Raw genomic sequence first — 25,253 nt, 5'->3', positions numbered from 1 at the left:
TGAATTCTTCTTCTTCTTCCTTTTTTTACCCCATTCATTTGTATTCATTTTTCCTTCTTCTTCCTTTTTTTACCCCATTCATTTGTATTCATTTTTCTTGACTTCTTCTTCCTTTTTTTACCCCATTCATTTGTATTCATTTTTAGTCATTCATTTATTCATTCATTCAGCAAATATATTGAGGGCACACTGTGTGCCAGGTCCCATTCTCGGTGCTGAGGTGACAACAATTAACAGTTGGAAAAAGCCTTTATGATGAGGTGACACTTGAAGCAGCCAACTGAATGAAGTTTGGACATAAACTAGGAAGGTCCAAAGGAAAACAGAAGAAATAGAAAGCACAAAAATCTGAAGGCAGAAACGTGTCGGTGAGTTTCAGGAACTGCAGATGAACCGGGATGGCTGAAGCTCAGTGAAGAGGGAGTATCAGGAGATGACATCCAAGAAGCAGCAGGTCCAGCCTTCCCAAACATAGCCCCCTCTGTGCCTCATGACTTTGTTCCCGAAGTTCTATTCCCTTAGCTTTTCTCTGGCAGAGATTCCCAAGAGAGACCTCAGCTCAAACTCCCTCTAGTCTAATATCTGAGGGACAGCGTATTTTAGTGGTTAAGCACATGGGCTCTGGTACCAAGCTTCCTGGGTTGGAAGCCTGGCACTGCTGCTTTCTAGTTGTATAGCCTCTCTGTGCCTCAACTTTCTTTTTATGCAATAAGGGTAATAACAAATGTTGAAAGGACTGGATGCCTTAAAACATGTAAAGTGGGACTTCCCTCGTGATCCAGTGGTAAAGAATCTGCCTACCAATGCAGGGCACGCTGGTTCGATCCCTGGTCGGGGAACTAAGATCCCACATGTCGTGGAGCAACTAAGCCCACGCACCACAACTCCTGAGCTAGCGTGCCTCAATTAGAGAGCTCATGTGCCACAAACTACAGAGCCCACGCAGCCTGGAGCCCGCGCGCCACAACTAGAGAGAGAAAAAAACCCGCTCGCCACAACTAGAGAGAAGCCCACGTGCCACAGTGAAAAATCTCGCATGCCTCGACGAAGATCCTATGTGCCGCAAGTAAGACCCGACGCAGCCAAAGCAATAAAGAAATTTTTTTTTAAATGTTTAGAATAGAGTCTGGCATTAGGCAAGTGCTCAAAAAAGGTTATGTTAATGCTAAGTGGTTTCCTCTGATTAAGCAGGCTCTTTCCCCTGACCTAGTACTAAAGCTAAAGAAAAGTAACCAAGTCCTTGAATTCCTTGCATATGTTTGTTTGTTTGTTTCTTTGTTTTTTTGCGGTACGCTGGCCACTCACTGTTGTGACCTCTCCCATTGCGGAGCACAGGCTCCGGACGCGCAGGCTCAGGGACCATGGTTCACGGGCCCAGCAGCTCTGCGGCATGTGGGATCCTCCCAGACCGGGGCACGAACCCGTGTCCCCTGCATCGGCAGGCGGACTCTCAACCACTGCGCCACCAGGGAAGCCCTGTTTGTTTGTTTTTAAAGACTCTCTCTTGTGATGTTGCTAATGTACATTTCACTTCACTTCAAAATGCCAGATAAATGAAACGCCTTATGATATGATCTTCATTGCTATTCTTAGGACATGCAGCAGAGACGTCTAGCAGATACACAATTTAGTCCATTCTCTTTCCCAGCTGCTGTTTCCTTCATCTTGCCCCATGACAGTACAATCCTTTGCCAATTTGCAACACTAGCCACTAGAAGAAAAAAGAAGATGGTAGACAATGCAGATTGGAATAAAACAGTAAGGGTCCACGACAGAGTACTTCTTTGTAGTAATGGAGAACTTTAAAGCGGATTTCCAGTGTAAATAAGTCTCCCTTTAAATCAGATCTTTTTTTTTGGAGAGAGGCACATAAGTTGAACTATAGTCAATTGAATCCTGTTTTCCCTTTAACTGACACTAAAGTTCATAGATATTTCATCTTAATTTGATTGTGTTCCCATCCTGTTTGCTTTTAAAAGAGTCAAAACCTGGGCAAAATTGAAAAATTTGAGGGCTTCTTATTTCTCTTCTGTAAACCTCATCTCTCTTTTCCTAGTTCCTCTGTTATTATCTTTCAGTTGGGGGAGACTCACTACCCTGGATAGACCAGTCCCATTTGTTCCCAGTCCCCAGTGCTGGTGCACAGTGACCACCACCCCAGTGACTTTTCATTAAACCTTACTGCTTGTGAATGTTATCTTGACACTTTCCAAAGTGTCAGCTTCTCATCAGTTGTGCAGTGGCATGTCAGCTGATTAGGACGGACACAACTTCCAGTGTTCCAATAATCATATTATTAATAACTCCAGAGGCAAATTCCCATCTACCCTCCCTCCCTTGACTTTGTTTTATCTGTGATCCTTATCGTGGGAGTTTTAGACCAGAATGAAGAAAAATCAGAAGATGTGTTTAAAGGGAGTTGCACCTTATAGCACCTCTCAAATTACAAGAATAGGGCTGACCCCCAACTACCCGCCCCCCCCCCACCGTGCACATATAGTGTCTCTGTCAAGTGGTCATCAGTAAATCAACACTGGGATGAAATAGGAGGGTTCCTTTTTAAAGAACTGTGCAGCAAATACTTTTATAATGAAAAGAATTAACATCCAACTCAGATGTTCTACATATTTAAGTTTTATGCATTTCATCTTCCTAAAGCAAAGATACCCATGTATTAAAGACAACCCAAATTTTTAAAGACACCCAAATAATGAAATAACTATTTGTTGGCAAATAGTACTTTTTACTAAAATACTTGTTAAAAACCTGTGTGTATTATCTTCTGAGATAGTTTACAGGGTACCTTTGATTTCAATTGTCAAGTTGATTAGATTTTCACCATTTATTACAGAGTATATACCCAGCCTCCTTACCTCATACTGACAGTCCTGAATGCAGTTTGTGTTCTTCTGCAAAAGGAACCTAACTGGGGTACAGCAAAGTTACTTCTTTCAGAAACTGGTTTCCTGAAAAAATTGATTAACCTTGACAAGGACAGCATACCTGAGAAGGTAAAAGTTAATCTCTAATTAATGCATAATTGATTCATTCTGTATTTATAATCTACAAGATTCGAATGAAAGTATTAAAATTGGAATTCTGTTTTAGAATTGGAAGACAACGGTGAGGGTTAAAAGATCAGAGAGCAAGCTGCATATGCAAACATCAAAGTTTTCCTGGAAGTGACAAGGAGAAGCAATAAGTCACCAAAATCAGAAAAATGATGTATCTCAGAATCTCTTTATATAACGAGAATAGAAGAGTCAATAGTGGGAAAAAATCTTTCTGGATGGATTGTATAATGCTATGAAAGTGCAATGTATGGATAAAGGTGTCTGAGATTTTTTTGTTGATATATAATTGATATATATTATATTAGTTTCAGGTGTACCACATACTGATTTAATATTTGTATACTTTGCAAAATAATCACCACAAAAAGTCTAGATAATATCCATCACCACACATAGTTACAAAAATTTTTTCTTGTGATGAGAACTTTTAAGATTCACTCTCTTAGAAACTTTGAGATATACAATACAATATTAGTAACTATAGTCACCGTGCTGTACATTACATCCCCAAGACTTATTTATTTTATAACTGGAAGTTTGTACCTTTTGACCACCTCCACCCATTTTCACCATGCCTTTGGCAACCACCAATCTGTTCTCTGTATCTATGACTTCATTTTTGTTTTTGTTTTTTTGTTTTTTTAGGTTCGATACATAAGTGAGATCGTATGGTATTTGTCTTCCTCTATCTGACTTATTCACTTAGCATGGTTGTCAAAAATGGAAGAATTTCCTTCTTTTTAATGGCTGAGTAATATTCCATTGCATGTGTATATGTATTATTTTTCACATTTTCTTTACCCATTCATCCACTAATGGACACTTAGGTTGCTTCCATGTCTCAGCTATTGTAAATAATGCTGCAGTTAACATGGGGATGCATGTATCTTTTTGAGTTAGTGTTGTTGTTTCCTTCAGATAAATACCCAGAATCAGACTTGCTAGATCTTTTGGTACTTCTATTTTTAATTGACTGAGGAGACCTCATATTGTTTTCCATAGTGACTGCACCAATTTACATTTCCACTAACAGTGCACAAGTGTTCCACTTTCTCACCAACACTGGTTATTTGTTGTCTTTTGTTAATAGCCATTTTAACAGGTGATATCTCATTGTGGTTTTGTTTGTATTTCCCTGATTATTAATGATGTTAAGCATCTTTGCTTGTACCTGTTGGCTATCTGTATGTCTTCTTTGGAAAAATGTCTATTCAGATCCAAGTGTAGGAGTCACTCGGGTAGCTTTTGGTTTTCTTCCAGAGATGACTGTTCCATACGTGAAGCTATAGATTCAGTGTGACCGCGGGAGGGAGGGAGTTCAGAATCCTCCTACGTCACCACCTTGAACCGGATCTCTGAGATTTATTTTCATTCATGTAACAAACGTTCATATAACAACATGTACCAAACACTGTTCTGAGCACTTTACAAATATTGATTCATGTGGGAGGAGATGGGGGACAGGTTAGAGCACAGACATTTTTTTTTTAAATAAGGTAGTCTCGATACCTACTATAGGGTTTTGCTGGAGAAGATTTAATTCTGAAGAATGTAGATTTATGGTAGGACTACAAGGAGGATGAGGGCAGGACCAAAGTCCTGAGCAAGCAGTGGAGTTCAGAGCACCAGCAGAGTGGGGCAGGCCATGTTGAGGCCCCACCTGGGTACTATTCTACCTACGTCCTGATTTCAGATTTCCAATCTCCATAACCATGAGAGAATAAGTTGCTGTTGTTTTAAGTTACCCAGTTTGTAGCAATTCATTACAATGGCCACAGGAAACTAATACAGATTTTGGTACCAGTTAGTGCCTGCTGCTGTAACAAATAAAGTGGCTTTGGAACTAAATAATGCATAGTGGCTGGAAGAATATCTGAGCAGAGATATTACATAGATGTTGAGCTGAGAGCTAAGTTCAGGGACAGACTGAAAGATTTGTAGACATATGAATGGCACTGTCACAGCTGAAAGGGTGAATACTCATTAATTAATTCAATAAATATTGATGGAGTATCTTCCGTGTAAGAGACATTACGATAGTTTAGAAGACCAACGCATTCGCTGATGTTATGAAGCTTACATTGAAACAGGGAAAACAGACATTAAATAGCTACAACACAATTAATTAGTTAGTTACAATAATGATCTGTGCTATTAGGAAGTGTAGAGTAATATCTGAACAATGTGAATTTTTTTAGCAGAATGTTAGTGTTGCTGTCCATACTATTCATGCATTAATGCAACAGCTCCTCACTCTCTGAAGCATTCTTAGCAAAAGTGATTCCCTATGGTTATACTTAAATAGATCTTCCAAGCTCAAAAAAATAATAGCTCATCCAAAGAAGTGATTAAAAGCCTAACAGTATTTTAAACAATAATAAGAACACAAGTAATAAGTTGAGAATGGACCACCTTCCTTCTAAATTATTCAGCAAAATGGTTCTGTCTTTCCAGGCAAGAGAGGAAATGTCTGGTTGGAAAGGAAGGGAAAAAGAATATCAGTCTGAGAAAGATTCTGATTATGGCTCCCCAAAGTATCTGAGAAATACTATATAGCTAACTCTAAACTAGTTTGTACCATTTAGATGAGATGGCTCCATAGGCATGTAACACAACTAAGCTAGACAATGTCCTCAGTGAGCCCCAGTGTGCCCCAAGCCACACTGTCATAATTGACCAGATAGACCTTTGTGTAGGGACTGTGCCCTGCCAACATGCCTCTTACGAGGCAGAAGTTGAGGGTGGTTTTCCAAGTCACTTCACACAAGGTGCACAAAAAGGAGACTTCAGACCTCCTTATACACCAAATTCCACAGAGCTGGAGAAAGTTAACTTGTTTTATTTTTGTTTTAAAATGGAGTTCTTTTTAAAAAACTATAATATAGCTACTGTAACAATAACAGTAATAACAAGATGTTTATAGTAGAGGCTTTTCCCCTCATCTTAAAAAAATTAGTCGTACTGGAGCCATTTTGTACCCGGGTATGTCTTTGATTCTACTTTTGAAGAGTAGTCGAGTATTTTTTATATGAAATAAAATTTCATTCTAGTGTAGTTTGGGGAAAACTTCAGATAAATAATATTTCTTTCTTGTGTAATACGTGAACTGTATTCTCTCTAGGTTTTCATAAAGCTGGAAAAGATTTTTATCTTACCTGATTTCAACCCAAGCAAGATTGCTCTAGTTTCTGTTGCTTGTTGCTCTATGTGCCAGTGGGTTATAGCGTTGAATAACTACCATGAAGTACAGAAGGTATGCATTTTCCTCTTAAATATCTATAACAATTTGGAAGTAACACATCATTGTCCCAGAAAAAAAAAAATTAATGTTCCAATGAACTTCTGTGACTATAACATCTACAAGGCCATAAAAAACATTGACTTTGCTTGGCATGAGGTTACAGCCATCACCATGAATGGGGATTAGAAGAACCTTTGCCTGCAGTTTGTTCACAATTTTCGTGGATTTGAGAAGGTGGATAAGGAGTCCAAAGAGGTCTTTCAGCAACTTAGTGACCCTCAGCGAGAAGCTGGAGCTAGATCTGCAAGAGGACAACTTCACTGAACTCCTTGCTGTGCAACACGAGGAGCTTACTAATGAAGACCTGGTGGTATTGGAGGCCCAGAGAAAGGATGAAGAGAGACAAGAGGAAGAAGTAACTGAATAACCCAAGAGACTCACGATGCAGGAAATGGCAAGGGGATCTTCTTTATTTGAGGAGGCACTGTTAGTTTTTGAGGCACAGGACCTGAACTTAGAACAGTACACGAAGGTTGCAGCAGCCGTTCAGAATACAATCCAGTGCTACCATGTCATCTGTGAAGAGAAAAAAAGAGCTACTACCCAGACATCACTGGATTATTTTTTCAAGAGGGTAGATAGGATTGAATCCAGCAAGGAACCAGAACCTGTGCCATCAGTGTCAGGCGTGAGTGAAGTTGCAGCTTGCCCTCCGTCTCCTATTGCTGACCATCCTTCAGCTCTACCATCTCCCGCCTCCCCTCCCTCCTCCAGTCAGTAACTCTCCTTGCCTGTTCACTCGATGCCAGCCCCTGTATGCCAGCTGTTGTACTGTACTACTGTACTTTTCAAGGTACTGTACTGTAAGATTAAAAATGCTTTCTTTATTTTTTGTTTGTTTTTTACGTATTATTTGCATGAAAATATTATAAATCTATTACAGTACAGTACTATATAGCCGATTGTGTTAGTTGGGTACCTAGGCTATCCTTGTTGGACTTACGAACAAATTGTACTTATGAACACGTGCTCAGAATGGAACTCGTTCATATATAGGGCACTTACTGTATGGTATTAACAGATACACACTACTATACCTAAAAATAGATAAGCAGCAAGGGTTTACTGTATAGCACAAGGAATTATATTCAATATCTTATAATAACCTACAATGGAATATAATCTGCAAAACAAATATTGAATCAGTATACTGTACACCTGAAACTAACATAATGTTGTAAATCAATAAAAAAAGAAAGAAAACTGATTTTAGCTACAAGTATTAAAATTGTACATACCCTATGACCCAACATGCCACTGCTAGGTTTGTACCCAAAAGAAATGCATACATAAGTTGACCCATAGAATATAAAAGAGTGTTCATTGTAGCCATATTCATACTAGCCAAAAACTTTAAACAATCCAAGTGCCCTCAAAAGTCGAATGGATAAAAATCTAGTTATATTCATAAAATGGAATACTCTACAGCAGGGAAAATAAATAAATACAGCTATAAAACAGCATGGATGGGGCTTCCCTGGTGGCGCAGTGGTTGAGAGTCCGCCTGCCAATGCAGGGGACACGGGTTCGTGCCCCGGTCCGGGAGGATCCCACATGCCGCGGAGCGGCTGGGCCCGTGAGCCATGGCCGCTGAGCCTGCGCGTCCGGAGCCTGTGCTCCGCAACGGGAGAGGGCACAGCAGTGAGAGGCCCGCGTACCGCAAAAAAAAAAAAAAAAAAAAAAAACAGCATGGATGATGCCAGACAGAAAACAGTATATACTATGAGATTTCATTTCCCTAAAGTTCAAAAATTAGTAATACAAGTGTTTAGGAATACATACTTTAGTAATATAATAAAAGTATGAAAATCAGAATGATTCATTTTTTTAAATAGCAACTTGATTTGCTATTGAGTTCAAAGTTTTTTTCTATCACAACACTGACTTTTACTCTCTTCTTTGCACTCAAGTATAATCTATTATAATCTATGTCCATAAGACGTTATGGAAAAACCTGAAAGAACTTTTTGGCCAACCCAATATATTCCAACCAACAGAAATACTTGTGTTTTTCAGGAGTCTTCACCACCTTTCATATGTTCTTTTATGTAGAATTCAAGAACATCCTATTCTTCACAAGCTTAAACAAGAAACTTTTTTCTTGTATTTTGAAAGTAAACAATATCTTTGGCTTCTCCTGGGGAGGCCCCTGCTTCCTTTCATTGTAAGGTTCCCTGGGGTCCTCCTCCTTCTCTGATCTCGGTGGACCTTCGTGGCTTTTTTCTCCCAAGCTGCTGGCATGAAATCAGAGTGGCAGGCAAAGAGAGGCCATGTAAGGATGAAAAGTTTATTAGTCTTGGAGTTAGCTTCTGAGTCAAACCCTAGGTCTGCCTTTTATTCTGAGAGTAACCTCAGTTCTGCCTTCTGAGAAATAAGGGTTGTTGTAGAAATTTAAGTAGATAATGCATTTATGTGCTTGGCGGGTGGTAGGTGTGCATTAGAGTGGCTATTAATATATCTGTATAATTCTGTACTATTACGTTTCATATATATCCTAAGATCCTTGGGAACAAGTACTCTATCTTACATTTCTTTTCTGTTTCCCATAGCATGTGTGCTGTGATGAGCATTCATCCTTAGTGTTAAACAGAGAAGTGTAATATTCTGAATAATTACTCACCCTACCAAAAATTTCATATCCCAGTTGTTTTAAGTTGTTCATTTCCTTAGTCCTTTTAAAGATTATCTGATAATCTATAGGATCCTTCAGTATCCTATAGGATATTAAAAATGTGGAGAAGTTTATGAAACAGCGAAAGCACTAATGATTTCATTCCAGATCCACCGATGGCATCATCGGGGGCTCCCTCTTGGTCAGTATTCAACAGAGAATGCCGTCTTGGTCAAGAACAGCCTGCAGTGGCCACTGCTGATTGACCTGCATAAGCAAGCACACAACTGGATCTGTCAGATGGAAGGATCTAGGCTCCAGGAACTCTCCGTTGAGGATAGCAATTACATCCAAAACATTGAAAATGCTATGAAAACAGGAGGGCGTGTCCTCTTACAGGTATTACACAAAATGGCCTAATTCCAGGCAGCTGACACACAGATTGTAGGCACTGAGCATAAAGTCTAAGAGCTTTAAGTGACAGGTAACTTTGTCAAGGGAAAAAATGACAAATAAATAGATACCAATATCTAGATATTAACAAGATTTACATGTTTTAAATGTTGTGCCTTTTCAACTGATCTATTTGTTGTAAAATGAATTTTTTATTTATGTCTATTGGGCTTTTCAGAATCTCCCTGAAACATTAGCTCCAAATTTAAAGGCAATTTTGAAGAAGGATATCTATCAGAAAAGAGGACAATATTTTGTAAGGATTGATGATTCTGAGATTGAATACAATTCCAAATTTAGGTAATGTCTCTCACAGCTGAATTGAGTCAAATGTTATGTATATATATATGTATATGTATATATATATATTTTGGGGTGTATGCGGGCCTCTCACTGTTGCGGCCTCTCCCGTTGCGGAGCACAGGCTCCGGACACGCAGGCTCAGCGGCCATGGCTCACGGGCCCAGCAGCTCCGCGGCATGTGGGATCCTCCCGGACAGGGGCACGAACCCGTGTCCCCTGCACCGGCAGGCGGACTCTCAACCACTGCGCCACCAGGGAAGCCCAAATGTTATATTTTTAAAGACAGATAATATTGAAGTCCCAGTATTTCAGCTCTGATAAGCTTCTCCTAGAGGAAAAAGTAAGATTGCATTTTGAACGTTCTTTTTGTTTTTGTGTTTCCAGTAACACTTATTAGTATAGAGTAGAGAATGGATTTTTAAATATATAAAGTCATTCCAAACCAATATTTTTCAAATTGTGCCTGATGAAAGCTGTGGGCTCCATGAAGAGTCTTCGGAATCTGTGCGGGGGTGGGGGTGGTGGGGCTGGGATGAATTGGGAGAATTGGATTGACATGTATACACTGATGTGTATAAAATGGATGACTAATAAGAACCTGCTGTATAAAAAAATAAATAAAATTCAAAACATTAAAAAATTTTTTTTTAACTTTTAATTGAAAAAATAAAAATAGGGCTTCCCTGGTGCTTCAGTGGTTGAGAGTCCGCCTGCCGATGCAGGGGACATGGGTTCGTGCCCCGGTCCGGGAGGATCCCACATGCCGCAGAGCGGCTGGGCCCGTGAGTCATGGCCGCTGAGCCTGCGCGTCCGGAGCCTGTGCTCTGCAACGGGAGAGGCCACAACAGTGAGAGGCCCGCGTACCGCAAAAAAAAAAGAAATAAAACTGGAAATGGCAATGTACAGTGTGCTTAAACAATGATAAAATAATGTGTTGGGCCTCTCAGAGGAAACTTAGGTTACCTTATGAGGGTTCTCTTTTCTCCAAGAACTTGAAAACTTCACTAAGAATATATCAGTTTTTATTAGAGAAAAAAAGCCCTCTTCAGTTTTTACTTTCCATCCTGTTTATCACTTTCTCTTTCTCTCCTTCTCAAACTGTCACTCTCAGTAGATATACACGAATACTTACCCATGTATATACAGACGTATAGATCTATTACATAGTTTTTAACATCCTATATGATTCCAAACAGCAGAATAGGATACCTCATATCCATACTTTCGGTGCTGTATTTAGTACTTATTCTGACTTATTCTACCTCAACCCTCTTTTCTAGGCTGTATCTCCCAAGGCACTTGTTCACGCGGGCAAAAATTTCCATAGGTTCAGCCTTCTTGTTTGCAATGGAAGTATTTGGAAGTTGAATGATATAACTTTGAGTGAAGAATTAGCAATGTGTTGCGTTAATAAGGTTTTAACCAGCAACATTCTATAGTTTTTTCTCCAGCCTTGCATTTCTGTCCGCTTCCTCTTCTTTACACTGTATTCTTCTGCTGTGAGCATCCACGAGGGGACTATGAAACCAAAATGCAGCTGCCCAGCTTAAATTTCTAAAAACTTCACTAATGTCATTCATTCTGTTATCAGACAGTTATTCTTTTAGAAGTTTAAAAACTATTTCATAATTTCTCTTTTTCACATTTATTTCATCACTTGAGGCAGAAGATGAAGATTACTTAATTGTATGATTTCAATAGATGCAAACTGTGGAATATGACACAATAATTTCTACCAGTTTTTTCATTCATAATTCATTCAATAAATATTTATAGGGAAACTATACTATTTGCCAAAAATCATTCTAGAGACTAAGGACACAGCATCAACCAGACAGTCATTGTATCAACCTTCAAAAAGTGTGTTAAGACAGAGAGAAACAACAGAATGGCAGAAAACAATGTATCATTTTAAAAAAGAGATTAGAGAAATGTTTTTCAGAACAGAGTTTCAAAGGCTTAATAAGAGTAATTAATGATACATTAAAAATATCCTATATTATCAGAGAATGATTAAGGGAAATTCATACTTCTTTATCAAATCAAGCCTTTAAATATTTATTACTGTCACCTTAGCAGCCCACACTGGGAGAGGAAAATGTGAAAAAATTTTTCTTAAATTTAGGAATTAAAGAAATATGTTCACAAAATACTGCTAAGAGGAAAAGTAGCAGGCTACAGACATGTAGCCTGTAAAGTACATGTATGTATGGTGTAATATTTTTATTTTAAAAATGACAGAAAGGGAGATGCAGACAGAGAGGGGAAAAAGAGAAAAGTATACTTACACCTGCTCTGTCGGATTTCAGATTATTTTTGTTTTTCTGTTTAATTTTTTGTTTAGTGTTTTTTTGCTTTTGTTGTTTTTGGTTTGTTTTTTAAATTAAAAAAATAATTTCAGACTTGCAGAAAAATTGCAGGAATGATACAAAAACTATACCCTTAACCTCTCTTCCTTTAAATGAGTTAATGATTGTTAACATTTGCCCTCTCATTTCTTTCATATGTACATACATGTATATGTAATGTTTTCTGAATCATTTGAAAGTAAGTTGCAGACATAATGCCACTTCACCTCTAAGTACTGCAGCGTGTATACTGATTATCGAATCAACAGAAATTAATCATGTCTAGCCTATTGTCCCAATAATATCTTTTATTGCAAAAGAAGAAAAAAGTTAGGTCCAGGTTCCAATTCAGGATTTCTCATTGCATTCGGTTGTCATGTCTCTTAAATCTCCTTTGTTCTAGAATAGTTCCTCAGTCTGTTTTTGTCTTCCACAACTTTAACATTTTGTGAAAAGTACAAACCGGTTATTTTGTGAAGTGTCCATCAGTTTGGATTTGTCTGCTATTTTCTCATGGTTAGAGTTAGGTTATGCAGTGTTGCAGGAATACCACAGAAGTGACGTTGTATCCTTCTTGGTACATCATAGCAAGAGGCACAGGACATTAATCTGTCCCACTACTGGACAGAGTTAGGGGGGCCAGAGATAGGAAAAAGCTAGAGAAGCAAAGAACAAGGAAAGGACACAAATCCTATACTCTATACTCTGGTTTATAGAAGTATAGAATATTAATTTTGATCATTTAATTAAAGTGGTATCTACCAACTGTAGGGACTTTCAGATGATCTATACATCTCAAACTTTCACCCACTACTTTTCACTTCCATTGATAATTTTTGACTGAATTGTTATTGAATTATTTGCCAAACGGTAACTTTCTAACTCCACAATTCCTTCTAAATTTATTAAATTATGTTCTACTATAAGGGAATTTTCTTTCTCCCCATTTATTTATTTGTTTATTTATAACAGCATGGACTCATGGATTTCTACTGTATTCAATGGATTATAAACTTTTACCGTCGTTGTTTATTATGATGTTCAGTTGTGCCAGCTTTGACCAGTAGAACTCGTCATTTTGTCCTTAATTTGTAATTTTTTCCAAGTTTTTTTGCAATAAGCCTATATCACTTTTGTACCTAAGGGAGGGAAAACTACTTTTTCAAAATGGGAATTAATGGGTCATATGCAACATGAAAGTTCTTATGGTTTGATTATTAAAAGGGTATCTAAGACCACTTCAAACATTAAAATAACTATGATTCTTAGAACATGTTGGTTTCATTTAAATTTTTCACATGAAAATATTTATGAATTTTTTATTTTGCAGATTTTATAGTCCAAATGTGACAGTACAGCCCGGATTTAGGCTATGGTTAAGCTCAAAATCAGACAGTTCTTTCCCAATTCCTATTCTTCAAAAGAGATTAAAGGTAAGGACAAGGTATAACAGATTTTAATATTGACTCAGAAACACTATTTGAATGTAAATTATCTTGCATTCATAATTCTGAATTAAGAAGAGAGTGCTAATTGTAGTATGCTAAATTTCTGCTGTGCTCAGCCCTGCACTGTGGACCAGGAAGGATGCAAAAGTATAGACAAGATCCTTGCTTTCAAGTGATTCACAGTGTAGATGTTTGTTTTCTCAAACAAGGATGCTTAGGCTTCCAACTCTTATAAACCAGAGTACAGAGTATAGAATTTGTGTCCTTTCCTTGTCCTTTGCTTCTCTAGCTTTTTCCTGTCTCTGACCCCCCTAACTGTTTCATAATTTATTATTAATTCTCTGAAAAAGGCCTGGCAAAAAGCAGGTTGAAACTATTGACTAAAAAGTCCTAATTAAAAATTATCTGTGACTTCTAATCATATCTACCATTAAATTTAAATAAATACTAAGACATGGTCGATTCTGTTAAACAAGTGTCCAGCTGACCAAAAAGTGGAGTCCTAATAGCAAAGAAAACTGACCAATGGCATAGGCAGAATGTGTGCCAGAGATTTAACAGAACTGGGATGAAGATAGAGGAAATGGGGTAGATGGGACAGTTTCCTGATAGAGTCCCAGTGCAGCCTGAGAATAAATCAAATTTACTCGTGGGAAGCAAAGAAACTTCTCCCTGTTACACTGACCCCCAGCTATTCCCCGGCCCCTGGCTGTATTTCCCCATGCCGACGGTACTGAGCCAATTCCCGACAAACCTGCCCCTGTAGAAGATGGGACATGGATTGGAGAAATCCGCAACTTTAGTCTGAGACTCAAAGATATTCCAGTTACCTCCCAGGGCCAGACAGATGATGACGTCAAACAGCCTTTTATCTTTGGCCAGGAGCAGGGCATTTGGGAGGTGGAGGTGCTGGGGACAGAGAGAGAGCTTTAAGGAACATTTTATTGTAAGTGCTCTGTGAATAAATCAAGCAGTCTTATCCTTGGTTCAGAAATCTCGTGTTCACGTACACACACACGCACGCACATATCATACATACATATCTACACGCATTTATACGTATCCTATATATACACCCACACGATGTGAAATACACGTATACGTTTGTATGTCTATGTATGTATGTCTTTGGAAACTGTGCAAGTAAAGAAACATTTTCAGAGCCTTCAGGTTTGGACTTACAGCCACACTCTTAAAAAAGAAAAAGCCCTCCAAGTGATTCTGTCCCCAGTTTACCTCCTGTACCTCCTCACTTCAACTTTCCTAGTTAAAAAATCAATCAAAGTGATTTTCAATTCAAGCAGAACACTTTAGTAACACACCAAATTATCTGTTACGATTAGATACTTTTATTGGTTCCATGAGTTCTCTGTTTCCTATAATTTGGAGCCCCCTCTATCTGCTGCCTTGCTGAGGCCAGGCAACCCTGATTCTGTTACAGCCATTTAGCTGCCATTGAGCATTTAGAATATAATAACTCTTCACTGTCAAACTTTCTAAAATGCTGCGAGTCCAGAGCAAACAGGAGTGCTTTTAATGACAATGTTGTACTTATTTTAAGGTATGAATTGGAGCAATAGGAAATCTGATACAATCCTTTTACAGAAGTTTTCGAATGGGAAAAGAATAACACAAGATTTTCGATTTGCCATTGAATCTTAAAAACAGTTATATTCTTAGGTAGTTCTCTATGCAAAAAAAAGTCCCCCCAGTCCTAGTGCCTGTATCTGTCCTCACATGTTGTTTTTATTCACATCTGTTTTAGTGATTGCACTGGAAAATCCCCAGGGGTTGAAAAGTAATTTACTTCAGACATTTGGATATAGTGGGAGTGGAGAGGTAACAGAGGAGATATTTGAAAAACCAGACTGTGGACCATGGTGGAAAAAACTTTTATTCAGCTTATGTTTCTTCAGTGCTCTGATCAATGAAAGAAAAATTTATGGAATGTTGGGCTGGAATTTTGCATACGCGTTTAGTTCTTCAGACTTGGAGGTAAGTGTGGTACCTTAAACAATAATAACAACAAATAAATAAGATACAGAACGCCTAGTGTGTACCTACACAAATACTAAGTGTTTTTCATGGTTCTAAGATAATGAACTCTGTAACTAGGCAATAAGGGCTGGCTAACATTTAAAGCACAGACTTACCCTTTTTCGGGAATCAAATTACAGCCCCTCTGCTTGTAGCTGAACAAGGATTTACAAGCCATTGAGCAAGCTTATTAACCTCTCTGGGTCTTAGTTTCCTTGGCCAAAAAAGTACCTAGGCCATAAGAGGCAGACTAGTCAATAGAGGCAAAGCACTTAGAACAGTGTCTGACACATATAAATCACCACAAAAGTGTTTGTTGTTTTTACTTATTCATTTAAAGCAAGAAAGATTACATTGACCCATTGTAGGGGAAAAACTTTAGCTTAAGAGCCTTTCTTCACTATTCTCTATATAGAACCCTCTATTTGTGTTTAATACTGCAGGCTGTTTTTTTTTTTTAATTGAAGTATAATTGATTTACAATGTTGTATTAGTTTCTGGTGTACAGCACAGTGATTCAGTTATATATACTATTCTTTTTCATATTCTTTTCCATTACGGTTTATCACCAGGTATTGAATATAGTTCCCTGTGCTACACAATAGGACCTTGTTGTTTATCCATTTTATATATAATAGTTTGCATCTGCTAGTTCCAAACTCCCTATCCATCCCTCCCCTGCCCCCGACTCTTGGCAACCACAAGCCTGTTCTCCATGTCTGTGAGTCTGTTTCTGTTTTGTAGATAAGTTCATTTGTGTCATATTTTAGATTCCACACATAAGTGATATCATATGGTATTTGTCTTTGTCTGACTTACTTTGCTTAGTATGATAATCTCTAGGTCCATCCATGTAGCTGCAAATGGCATTATTTCATTCTTTTTATGACTGAAATATTCCATTGTGCATATATACCACGTCTTTTTTATCCATTCACTTGTCATTGGCTATTGTAAATAGTGCTGCTATGAACATAGGGCTACATGCATCTTTTCAAATTCTAACGTTGTCCGGATATATGCCCAGGAGTGGGATTGCTGGATCATAGGGCTTTTTGAGGAACCTCCATACCGTTCTCCATAGTGGCTGCACCAATTTACACTCCCACCAATGGTGGAGGAGGGTTATCTTTTCTCCATAGCAGGGTGTTTTCTTTATTGCTAAAGGAAACATGGGTAGCCCCTGCTTACATTTTTACCAGGTTAATTTTCTTGCAGTGGTGCTCTCAGTGCAGAACATTGCCTGGATGACCCACTCAGTTATATGTAACGGCAGATCCAAAAGAAACTTTCTGAGGAAAATCTGGATTCTGCCTCTGGGTGTCTATCTCCTAGACCCACCCTAGATGACTACCCTTCCACCTCTCCTACGTGTGCATTATGCTTTTCAGTTTTCACAAGGGGCTGTCATACTCACTGCAAGTCACGCTGCCTATCAGAGTATGTGCTTCTGCACGTAACCAGAACATAACATGAAACAGCTGCATTCTGGGTATTTTTCAAGGAACATGAGCTCAAGCACACGTCTGTCCAAACCTTACTCAAAGCTTAAGCAAAGGCAAACGATATACTGAGGGGGAAATACTTGCACCATGTATTAGACAAATGGTCATAAGCAATTCGCAATATAAATACAAAAAGGCAATAAGATTGTGAAAACTTGCTCAACTTCATCAGTTATTGTGATGGCTAATTTTATGTGTCAACTTGACTGTGCTGCACGATCCCCAGATATTTGGTCAAACATTATTCTGAGTGCGTCTGTGAGGTTGATTTTGGATGAGATTCATATTTAAATCAGTAGACTGAGTAAAGCAGACTGCTCTCCCTAAACTGGGTGGGCCTCATCCAATCAGTTGAAGAACCAAATAGAACAAAAAGGGAGATCCTCTTGCCTGACTGCCTGTGAACTGAGATATTGGTCTTTTTTCCCGCCTTTGGACTTGAACTGAAACATTGGCTCTTCCTGGGTCTCGAGCCTGCTGGCCTTCAGAGAGCTACACCACTAGCTCTCTTGGATTTCCCACTGCCAACTGCAGATCTTGAGATCTGTCAGCCTCTACAGTTGTGTGAGCCAAGTCCTTATAATAAAGCTCTTTCTATATGTATATACAACCTATTGGTTCGGTTACTCTGGAGAACACTGCCAAATGCAATCATCAAGGAAATGCTGATTAAAACCGCAATGAGATACCACCTTTCACTACCACAGTGGCTAAAATAAACAAACAAAAATGCAGAGAAACAGGGACTTCCCTGGTGGTCCAGTGGTAAAGAATCCACCTCCCAATGCAGGGGATGCGGGTTCATTGCCTGGTCAGGGAACTAAGATCCCACGTGCTGTGGGGCAACTAAGCCTTAGTGCCACAACTACTGAACTTGTGAACCTCAACGAGAGAGCCTGCATGCTGCAAACTACAGAGCCCACATGTCCTGGAGCCCGTGCACCACAACTAGAGAAGAGAAAACCTGCACACCACAACTAGAGAGAAGCCCGCGCGTGCCGTAACGAAGACCCAATGCAGCCAAAAAAATAAATTAATTAAATAAATATGAAAAAAATAAATTTAAAAATTGCAGAGAAACAGGCACTATCTCATACTGCTATTGAGAATTTAATTTTTCCTAACTTTCCAGAAGACAATTTGATAATATATTTCAAAAGCCTTTAAAGAATTCCTGTTATTATTGATATAGAAGAAGTTAGTCACATTTACAAGATTGATTACTAAAATTGGGTTAGAACATGTATAGTATGGTCTTATTTTTGCACATATATCTATAGTATATATTTTTTTCAATATATACTAAACCATCTGCAAGGGAGATAATAAATGGAGGATCATGAAGGGCCAGGTGATGGCAGGGTATTTTGTCATGCAAAGAGCTTGGTGAATGCCAGCAGCGTCACTCGGTGCAGGCTGGAATTCACGGGATGCTGCCCTCCTTTTGGCATTTGGCAGAGAGGATCCATTAACCCAGAAGCAGCTGGTTACGTCATGGCACTGCTCTCCAAAAGAAATACCCTTCCCCTCCTTTGTTCTCCCCTTTAATGTGGCAAATGTGAGAGCATCGTTACCAGTGGGAAAGAGACTGCCTTGCTGCCAAGATGTCTGAGTTTTGGTACCTGATGTTCAGGGAGTTGTCTAGAAATTCCAAATGCTAGCACCTTGAAACTGTGGGAAATTGGATTCATGCACAGCCCTCTCATTAAGGAAGTAGGAACTTCTGGTTCAGTGGGAAGTTGAGTTTGGACACAGCTCCTCCCACTAGGGGGAGTTCCAGACCCAGCCAGCTTATTGTCAGGCAACTTGGAGAGTTTCCTCAGGGGACTGACAATCTGACTGGTGCTATCTACCAACCCATAGGACTAAACATCAATATATTTTCCACCATATGAAAGGCTATCACCACTGAAAGCTCCCCAAAACCTGGACCTAAGCTCCAAAGACAAGACCGGGAAAAGTAACATATCTAACGAGATCCCATAGACAAAGAGAAAGAACACAAGAGATAGAAAATTATAAGAGCCCATAAGGATACAAAAGCTCATGCACATACACATTTTACACACACAATTTTTTTAAATGAGCGCTTGTCAAATATTTTTTTAACTCATTGATAGAAGAACCAGCAGGATGGTTAAACTGATCTTTTTAAGTATAGGAGAGGGACTTCCTAGTGGTGCAATGGTTAAGAATCTGCCTGCCAATGCAGGGGACACAGGTTGGAGCCCTGGTCTGGGAAGATCCCACATGCCGCGGAGCAACTAAGCCCTTGTGCCACAACTACTGAGCCTGCGCTCTAGAGCCTGTGAGCCACAACTGCTGAGCCCGCGTGCCACAACTACTGAAGCCCACGTGCCTAGAGCCCGTGCTCCGCAACAAGAGAAGCCACTGCAATGAGAAGCCCACACACTGCAACAAAGAGTAGCCCCCACTCACCCAATTAGAGGAAGCCCACATGCAGCAATAAAGACCCAACACAGCCAAAAATAAATAAAATAAATTAATTTATTTTTTTAAAAGGATAAGAGAACAGAAATATTTGTAGTTACTGAAAGATATTGTAATGAAATATGATTACCAAATTACATATAAAACTGGTAAATGTCCTACAAGCAATAAAATTGTAACCTTTGAGTTGTAATTTTCTTTATGAGCCAGAAACCATTTGTATTTCTACAGGACAAAATTTCATTTGCATTGTTATCAGAAAGAAACAGACACAGGGCTAACAGTTTTCCATAAGTTAGCATATACTCTCACAGAGTTGTAAAGTACTCTAATCAATAGTAAATAGTAAGTCAAAACAAAAGTAGATACTCCTGAAGTATTTAATAATCCTTAAATGAGCATGTTAGACAACGTTTCAGTATGACATTGAAAAGATAACGTGGTCATCCTTTTGCCTTCTTCCAAATCATGGAATTTTAATTTTTGTCTTATTAGACAAAAAGTTTTATAAGAACCGTGATGACATTTAGACTTGTCATCTACATCACTAGCTAGAAGATAATGGAATAACATCTAGAGAATCTGGAAGACTAAGACTGCATGCCAAGAATCTTATTCCCAGCCAAGGTGTCATTCACTCTGTCAAGGTAAAAGAAGAATATTTGCATATCAGCTAGGACTTAGATAATATATAATTCATGCTCTCTATCTGTGGAAAATGCTTTAGTAAGATCTATACTATGTACAAATATATCAGAATAGAGACCCAAAATAAAGGAAAATGAAAAGAAGTAGAAACTGTGGTGAGCAGTATATTGGTAAGCTTTTCAGTACATTATTAAATCTAAATGGATAATAATAAACGGTTGAGGGTGAGTAGTCTAAGTACTAAATATATATTATTTAAGAGGAAGAGTCATACTACAAGAAAAATTCCCTTAATGGTCTTAAGCTAAGAGTACTAAATTATCTCAGCAAAGCCTAGGAGTTGGAGTAGAGGGAAGCATGTACGTGAAGAGTGAAGAGGAGAGTGAAAACCTTCTGAAGTGTTTATGTGAGGAAAGGAAAGAGGAGAGGAGGGAAGTAAAAGTTTTCTAAATGTTTCACCTTATTACTGGTTTTAACGTTAGGGAGGGCAGAGGGAAAAAAATGGGGAAATGGAAAATTTTGGTAGGGAAATAATTGATATCTTCTCTTCACTTGAAAAAAAATGTTATTTTAATATGAATTCAAGGAAAGGAAAGGTAACCTGTAATGGAAATGGTATAATGTCTAAATTAATGAAGAAGAAAAAGGCAAATAAATAACAATTTGATCAACCTACTAAAAACAAGAGGGAGGGAGAGAAACAACATACTAAAATAAACAATAATGTAAAGCAATATGAAAGGCACATTAACAGTTATTACATCAAATGTAAATGGATTGCATTCTCTTAGCAAAATTATTACATTGGGTTACAAAACAAAACTATAAGCAATTTATATGAAAAACCCTTACATTAATGAAAAAGCTTGAAACTACCAAGAAAATAAAAACAGCAAAAAGCAGGAATGATATTATTAATATCAGACAAAATGGAATTTAAGCTAAAAAAGCACAAAACAGTAGCAAGAGAAATAATTTATGAAGATATAAGAGTCGTGAAAATAGTTAACTTTTATAGTGCTTTCTCTCAGGCATGGTTTTAAGTACTTTATGAATTAATTAACTGAGACCTCACAACATCCCTATAAAGAAGGCAGTATGATCCTTAGTTTACAAATGAAGTACAGAGAGGTTAGGCAATTTGCCTAATGAGGGAGCAGAACAGACACAACTCGATCACAGGTCGTCTAGCTTCAGAGTTTGTGCTCTCAGCTGTTTCACTATGTGGTCTCTAGATTAATCAGAGAGTGGTACACTATAGCACATATATACATACATGTATGTCTATATAGACACATGTACATGTGTACACATACATTATATAAATGTAATTATTGTGGGAAATTTCAAAAAGCTCTTTCAGAATTAGACAGCTCTAATAAGCAAAAATAAGAAAAAGAAAAGGATAGTATAATCAACAAACTTGATTAACAGATGTATATAGAACAGATGTCTATAGAACCTAACGTCTTTCTAATAGACAATTCACATTTTTTCATATAGCTAAGGAGCTGTTAGAAAACTCAATCATAAAATGGCCACAAAGAAAAATATTTAATGATTTTATGTCACATTCTCTAATCATAAACTAATAAATAGTAAAAATATGACCCAAGATATCTTAACAAGATGGAAAGTAAGAAACATGCCTCTAGATAAGAATATTAAAAGAGAAGATAAAGAGAATATTAAAAAGGGAAGTCACAAAATATCTCAAACACAATAGAAATGAGACTACTTCATACCAAAAATAATGTGAGAGACAAAGCTATGCTCAGGAAAAGTAAAAACAAAATCTACCTCGAATATTCATTATTAAAGAAGAAATACAAGAAATCAACATTCATCTTAAGAGATTAGAAAAAACAACAAAAAGAAGTAAAAGTAAATATAATTTTAAAGTTAATGAAATATATAATATACAAAAAAGTAGAAAAGAAAAATAAATTTAAAAATTGGTTTTTGATGAGACTAATGAAGTTTGAAAATCTAGATGAAGCCAATGATTTCCCAGAAAAATATGTATTATCAAAACTGACTCAAAAAGAAATGGAAATTTTGAGTAGACCGATTGCCATGAGAAATTGCAAATAACACCAGAGTGAAATGGTTTCACAACTTAGTTCACTCTGAACTTTAAAAAACAGATATATTAACATTATTTAAACGATTCCAGGACTTCCCTGGTGGCGCAGTGGTTGAGAATCCACCTTCCAATGCAGGGGATGCAGGTTTGAGCCCTGGTCCTGGAGGATCCCACAGGCCGCGGAGTAACTAAGCCTGTGTGCCACAACTACTGAGCCTGCGCTCTAGAGCCTGCAAGCCACAACTACTGAGCCCGCATGCCACAACTACTGAAGCTCCTAGAGCCTGTGCTCCACAACAAGAGAAGCCACCGCAATGAGAACACACGCACTGCAACGAAGAGTAGCCCCTGCTCACCGCAACTAGAGAAAGCCCACGCACAGCAACGAAGACCCAACGCAGCCAAAACTAAATTAATTAATTAAAAAAATTTTTAAAACTATTCCAGACCTTAGAAAAAGATGGCAATCTCCCCAGTTGATTCTATGAAACCAGCAAAATTTTAATATGAATAATTGGTAAGGATAATATAGAAAACAACTATAGGCTAATTTCACTTAGGACTTGATATAAAAATTCTGTATTAAACTATTAATAGGTTTCAACAATGAAGCAAATAATACACCATGACCAAGTAGGGTTTATTCCAAGAATGTAAGAGTGGCTCAGTATCTGGAAATCTATAATCTGAATTTGAATGATCAGATCAATAGTTGTAGAAAGGGCTTTATTACGAATTCAGGCACCGTTCCTAATAAGAACTCTTACAGGATTCAAAAGAACGGCTTAAATATGAAAATGACTACCAAAAAACTAAAGCAAATATTATTCTAAATAACCAAACACTGAAATTGTTTCAAATAAAATCAAGAATCACACATGGATGCCTTTTATCACCATTGTCATTCAACATAGCCTTAAAAGTTCTAATAAATGCATTAAGATAAGAAAATACATAATTCATATTAATGCTGTAAAAAGAAAAAAGAAAAAAATACCTTTTGTTGATGATATAATTTTATATATAGAAAACCTGAGAGACTAGTTTAAAAGAAAAAAACCCCACCCTATTAGAAGTAATGAGAGAATTTGGTAAAGTGGCTGGGTAAAAACATAAACATATAAAAGCCAGTAACTTTTCCTTAGCAATAAACACCTAGAAATGGAAGTAGAGAACACATAGTACATTCACAATAATGATAAAAAAATTTTAAATATTCAGGAAAAAATTTAACAAGAGCTGTATGTGTCCTAAATAATGAATACTGTAAATTAGGAGGAAAAAAGAAGAATAACATTTGCCGAGAGCTTAAAATATTCTTATTACTTTATATGAATTATTTAATTCTCACAACAACCTTATGAAATGAGTACACTAATTATCCTCATTTTAAAGATAAGGAAATGAAGCCACAGGACACTTACAAGACTCACCAAAGTTACACAGTTGTGGCAGTCTGATTCCACAGCTCTTTTTTTTAATCCTGCCTTCTCTCTTGGATGGGAAGATTTCCCATATCATAAACTACCAATCCTTCCAAAATTACTAATAAATTTAATGTCATTAGAACCCTATTAGGGAGATTTTGGAATTGATAAAATCCACATGGACGAAGACACACTGAAGAATAAACTAGAAATGCACAAAAAATTAAAATACTGCAAGAGTCTTCCTTCACCAGATATCAAAACATACCAAAAAAAAAAAAAAATCCACTATACTAAATCCAATAGTGTTTGGCAGAAGTAGACAATAAATCGGTGGGACATAATGGAAAATACAGAAATATTCTGTATTCTCCAAATATCTGAGTTTATATGAAATTTTAATATTCAACATAGAAAGTATTTTAATTCAGTAATGAGGGATTTTTTTAAAAAGTAAGGGTTACTGGTTACATTGGCCATCCAGCTGGGAGAAAATTAGTTTGGCCCTTTATCTTATACCACATACAAACATAAATTCCAGAATGGAGTAAATTTTAGACGTCTTATAAAACCATAAAAATCTTTAAAAATAAATTTGGGAGATTACATGTACAATCATGGAGTTAGGGACAACTTAATTAAAATTGGAAACCCAGAACCATAAAAGAAAAGATAGGCATATTTGATTATAAAAACTTCTATATGGCAAATGGTGACAAAATAAAGTCAATAAACAAATCACAGATTTAGGATAATATTTGCAATGCAAATAACTATCAAAGAGTAAATGTCTATAATATACAAAGAGCTCTTACATATTAACAAGAAAAAGACAAACAATCCAAAGGAAAAATCGGTAAATGTACAGAAGATCAACTCTTGACCAATAGACATAAGATGCTAAAAATAACAAGTAGCAAATGAAATACAAATTAAACTAACAGCAAAGTACAAAAAATTACATAAGGCAACACCTCCTAGTAGTAGAAGGGAAGAGAGAACAGTAGCAAAGAATCCTTTCACACACTGTTAGTGGAAATATGAATTGTTGCAGCCATTGAACAACGATAGCCAAGATATATTGTTCAATTTCAGGACAGTGCATATAAAGACAAGAAAACAGAAAAAAGATGGATGAGACAGAAGGAGAGATGAGAGACAGTTGAAGGACAGAGGGAGGGTAGAAAGGGATAGGGAGAGAGGAGGTGAGGTAAGGAGGGAGAAAAGGAAGAATTAAATCAATTTTTGTGCATAAAGTTACATAAACTATCTATGTAAGGGTACCAAAGACATTGTTAACAGTGATGGCCTCAAGGGAGGGGATCTGATGGCTAGCGTAGGGGGCAGGAGAAAACTTACATTCCCTTGTTTATCCTTTTGTATCTTCTGAATTCAGTACTACATGTTTGTTTTGTCTATTCAAAAAATAATATTAATCAATTTCAATGTTTGTTCAACAACAAAAAAAGAATTAATGGGTAAAAATGTATAGCCTAATATTTTTGTTCCTCTTTTTATTTCCACATATTGTTAAAGTGAAAATATATGTAGCTGTTTGAGT

General features: G+C 37.4%; 1 protein-coding gene across 1 annotated transcript in view; it reads right to left on the bottom strand.

The window, feature by feature from the left end:
• Window positions 1–6,773: 6,773 nt before the first annotated feature.
• LBR (lamin B receptor) overlaps window positions 6,774–25,253 on the bottom strand; it is an 85,780-nt gene continuing 67,300 nt past the window's right edge. Inside the window, exon 14 of the mRNA XM_069540094.1 lies at window positions 6,774–6,891. Coding sequence (XP_069396195.1) covers window positions 6,830–6,891 — 62 coding nt within the window. The 3' untranslated portion in view covers window positions 6,774–6,829. The remainder of the gene's footprint in view (window positions 6,892–25,253) is intronic.

Source organism: Delphinus delphis, chromosome 1 (assembly GCF_949987515.2).
Source record: "Delphinus delphis chromosome 1, mDelDel1.2, whole genome shotgun sequence".
Classification (NCBI taxonomy): domain Eukaryota; kingdom Metazoa; phylum Chordata; class Mammalia; order Artiodactyla; family Delphinidae; genus Delphinus; species Delphinus delphis.
The sequence above is the reverse complement of the archived record's forward strand: the minus strand, read 5'-3'. Positions and strand labels throughout refer to the sequence as shown.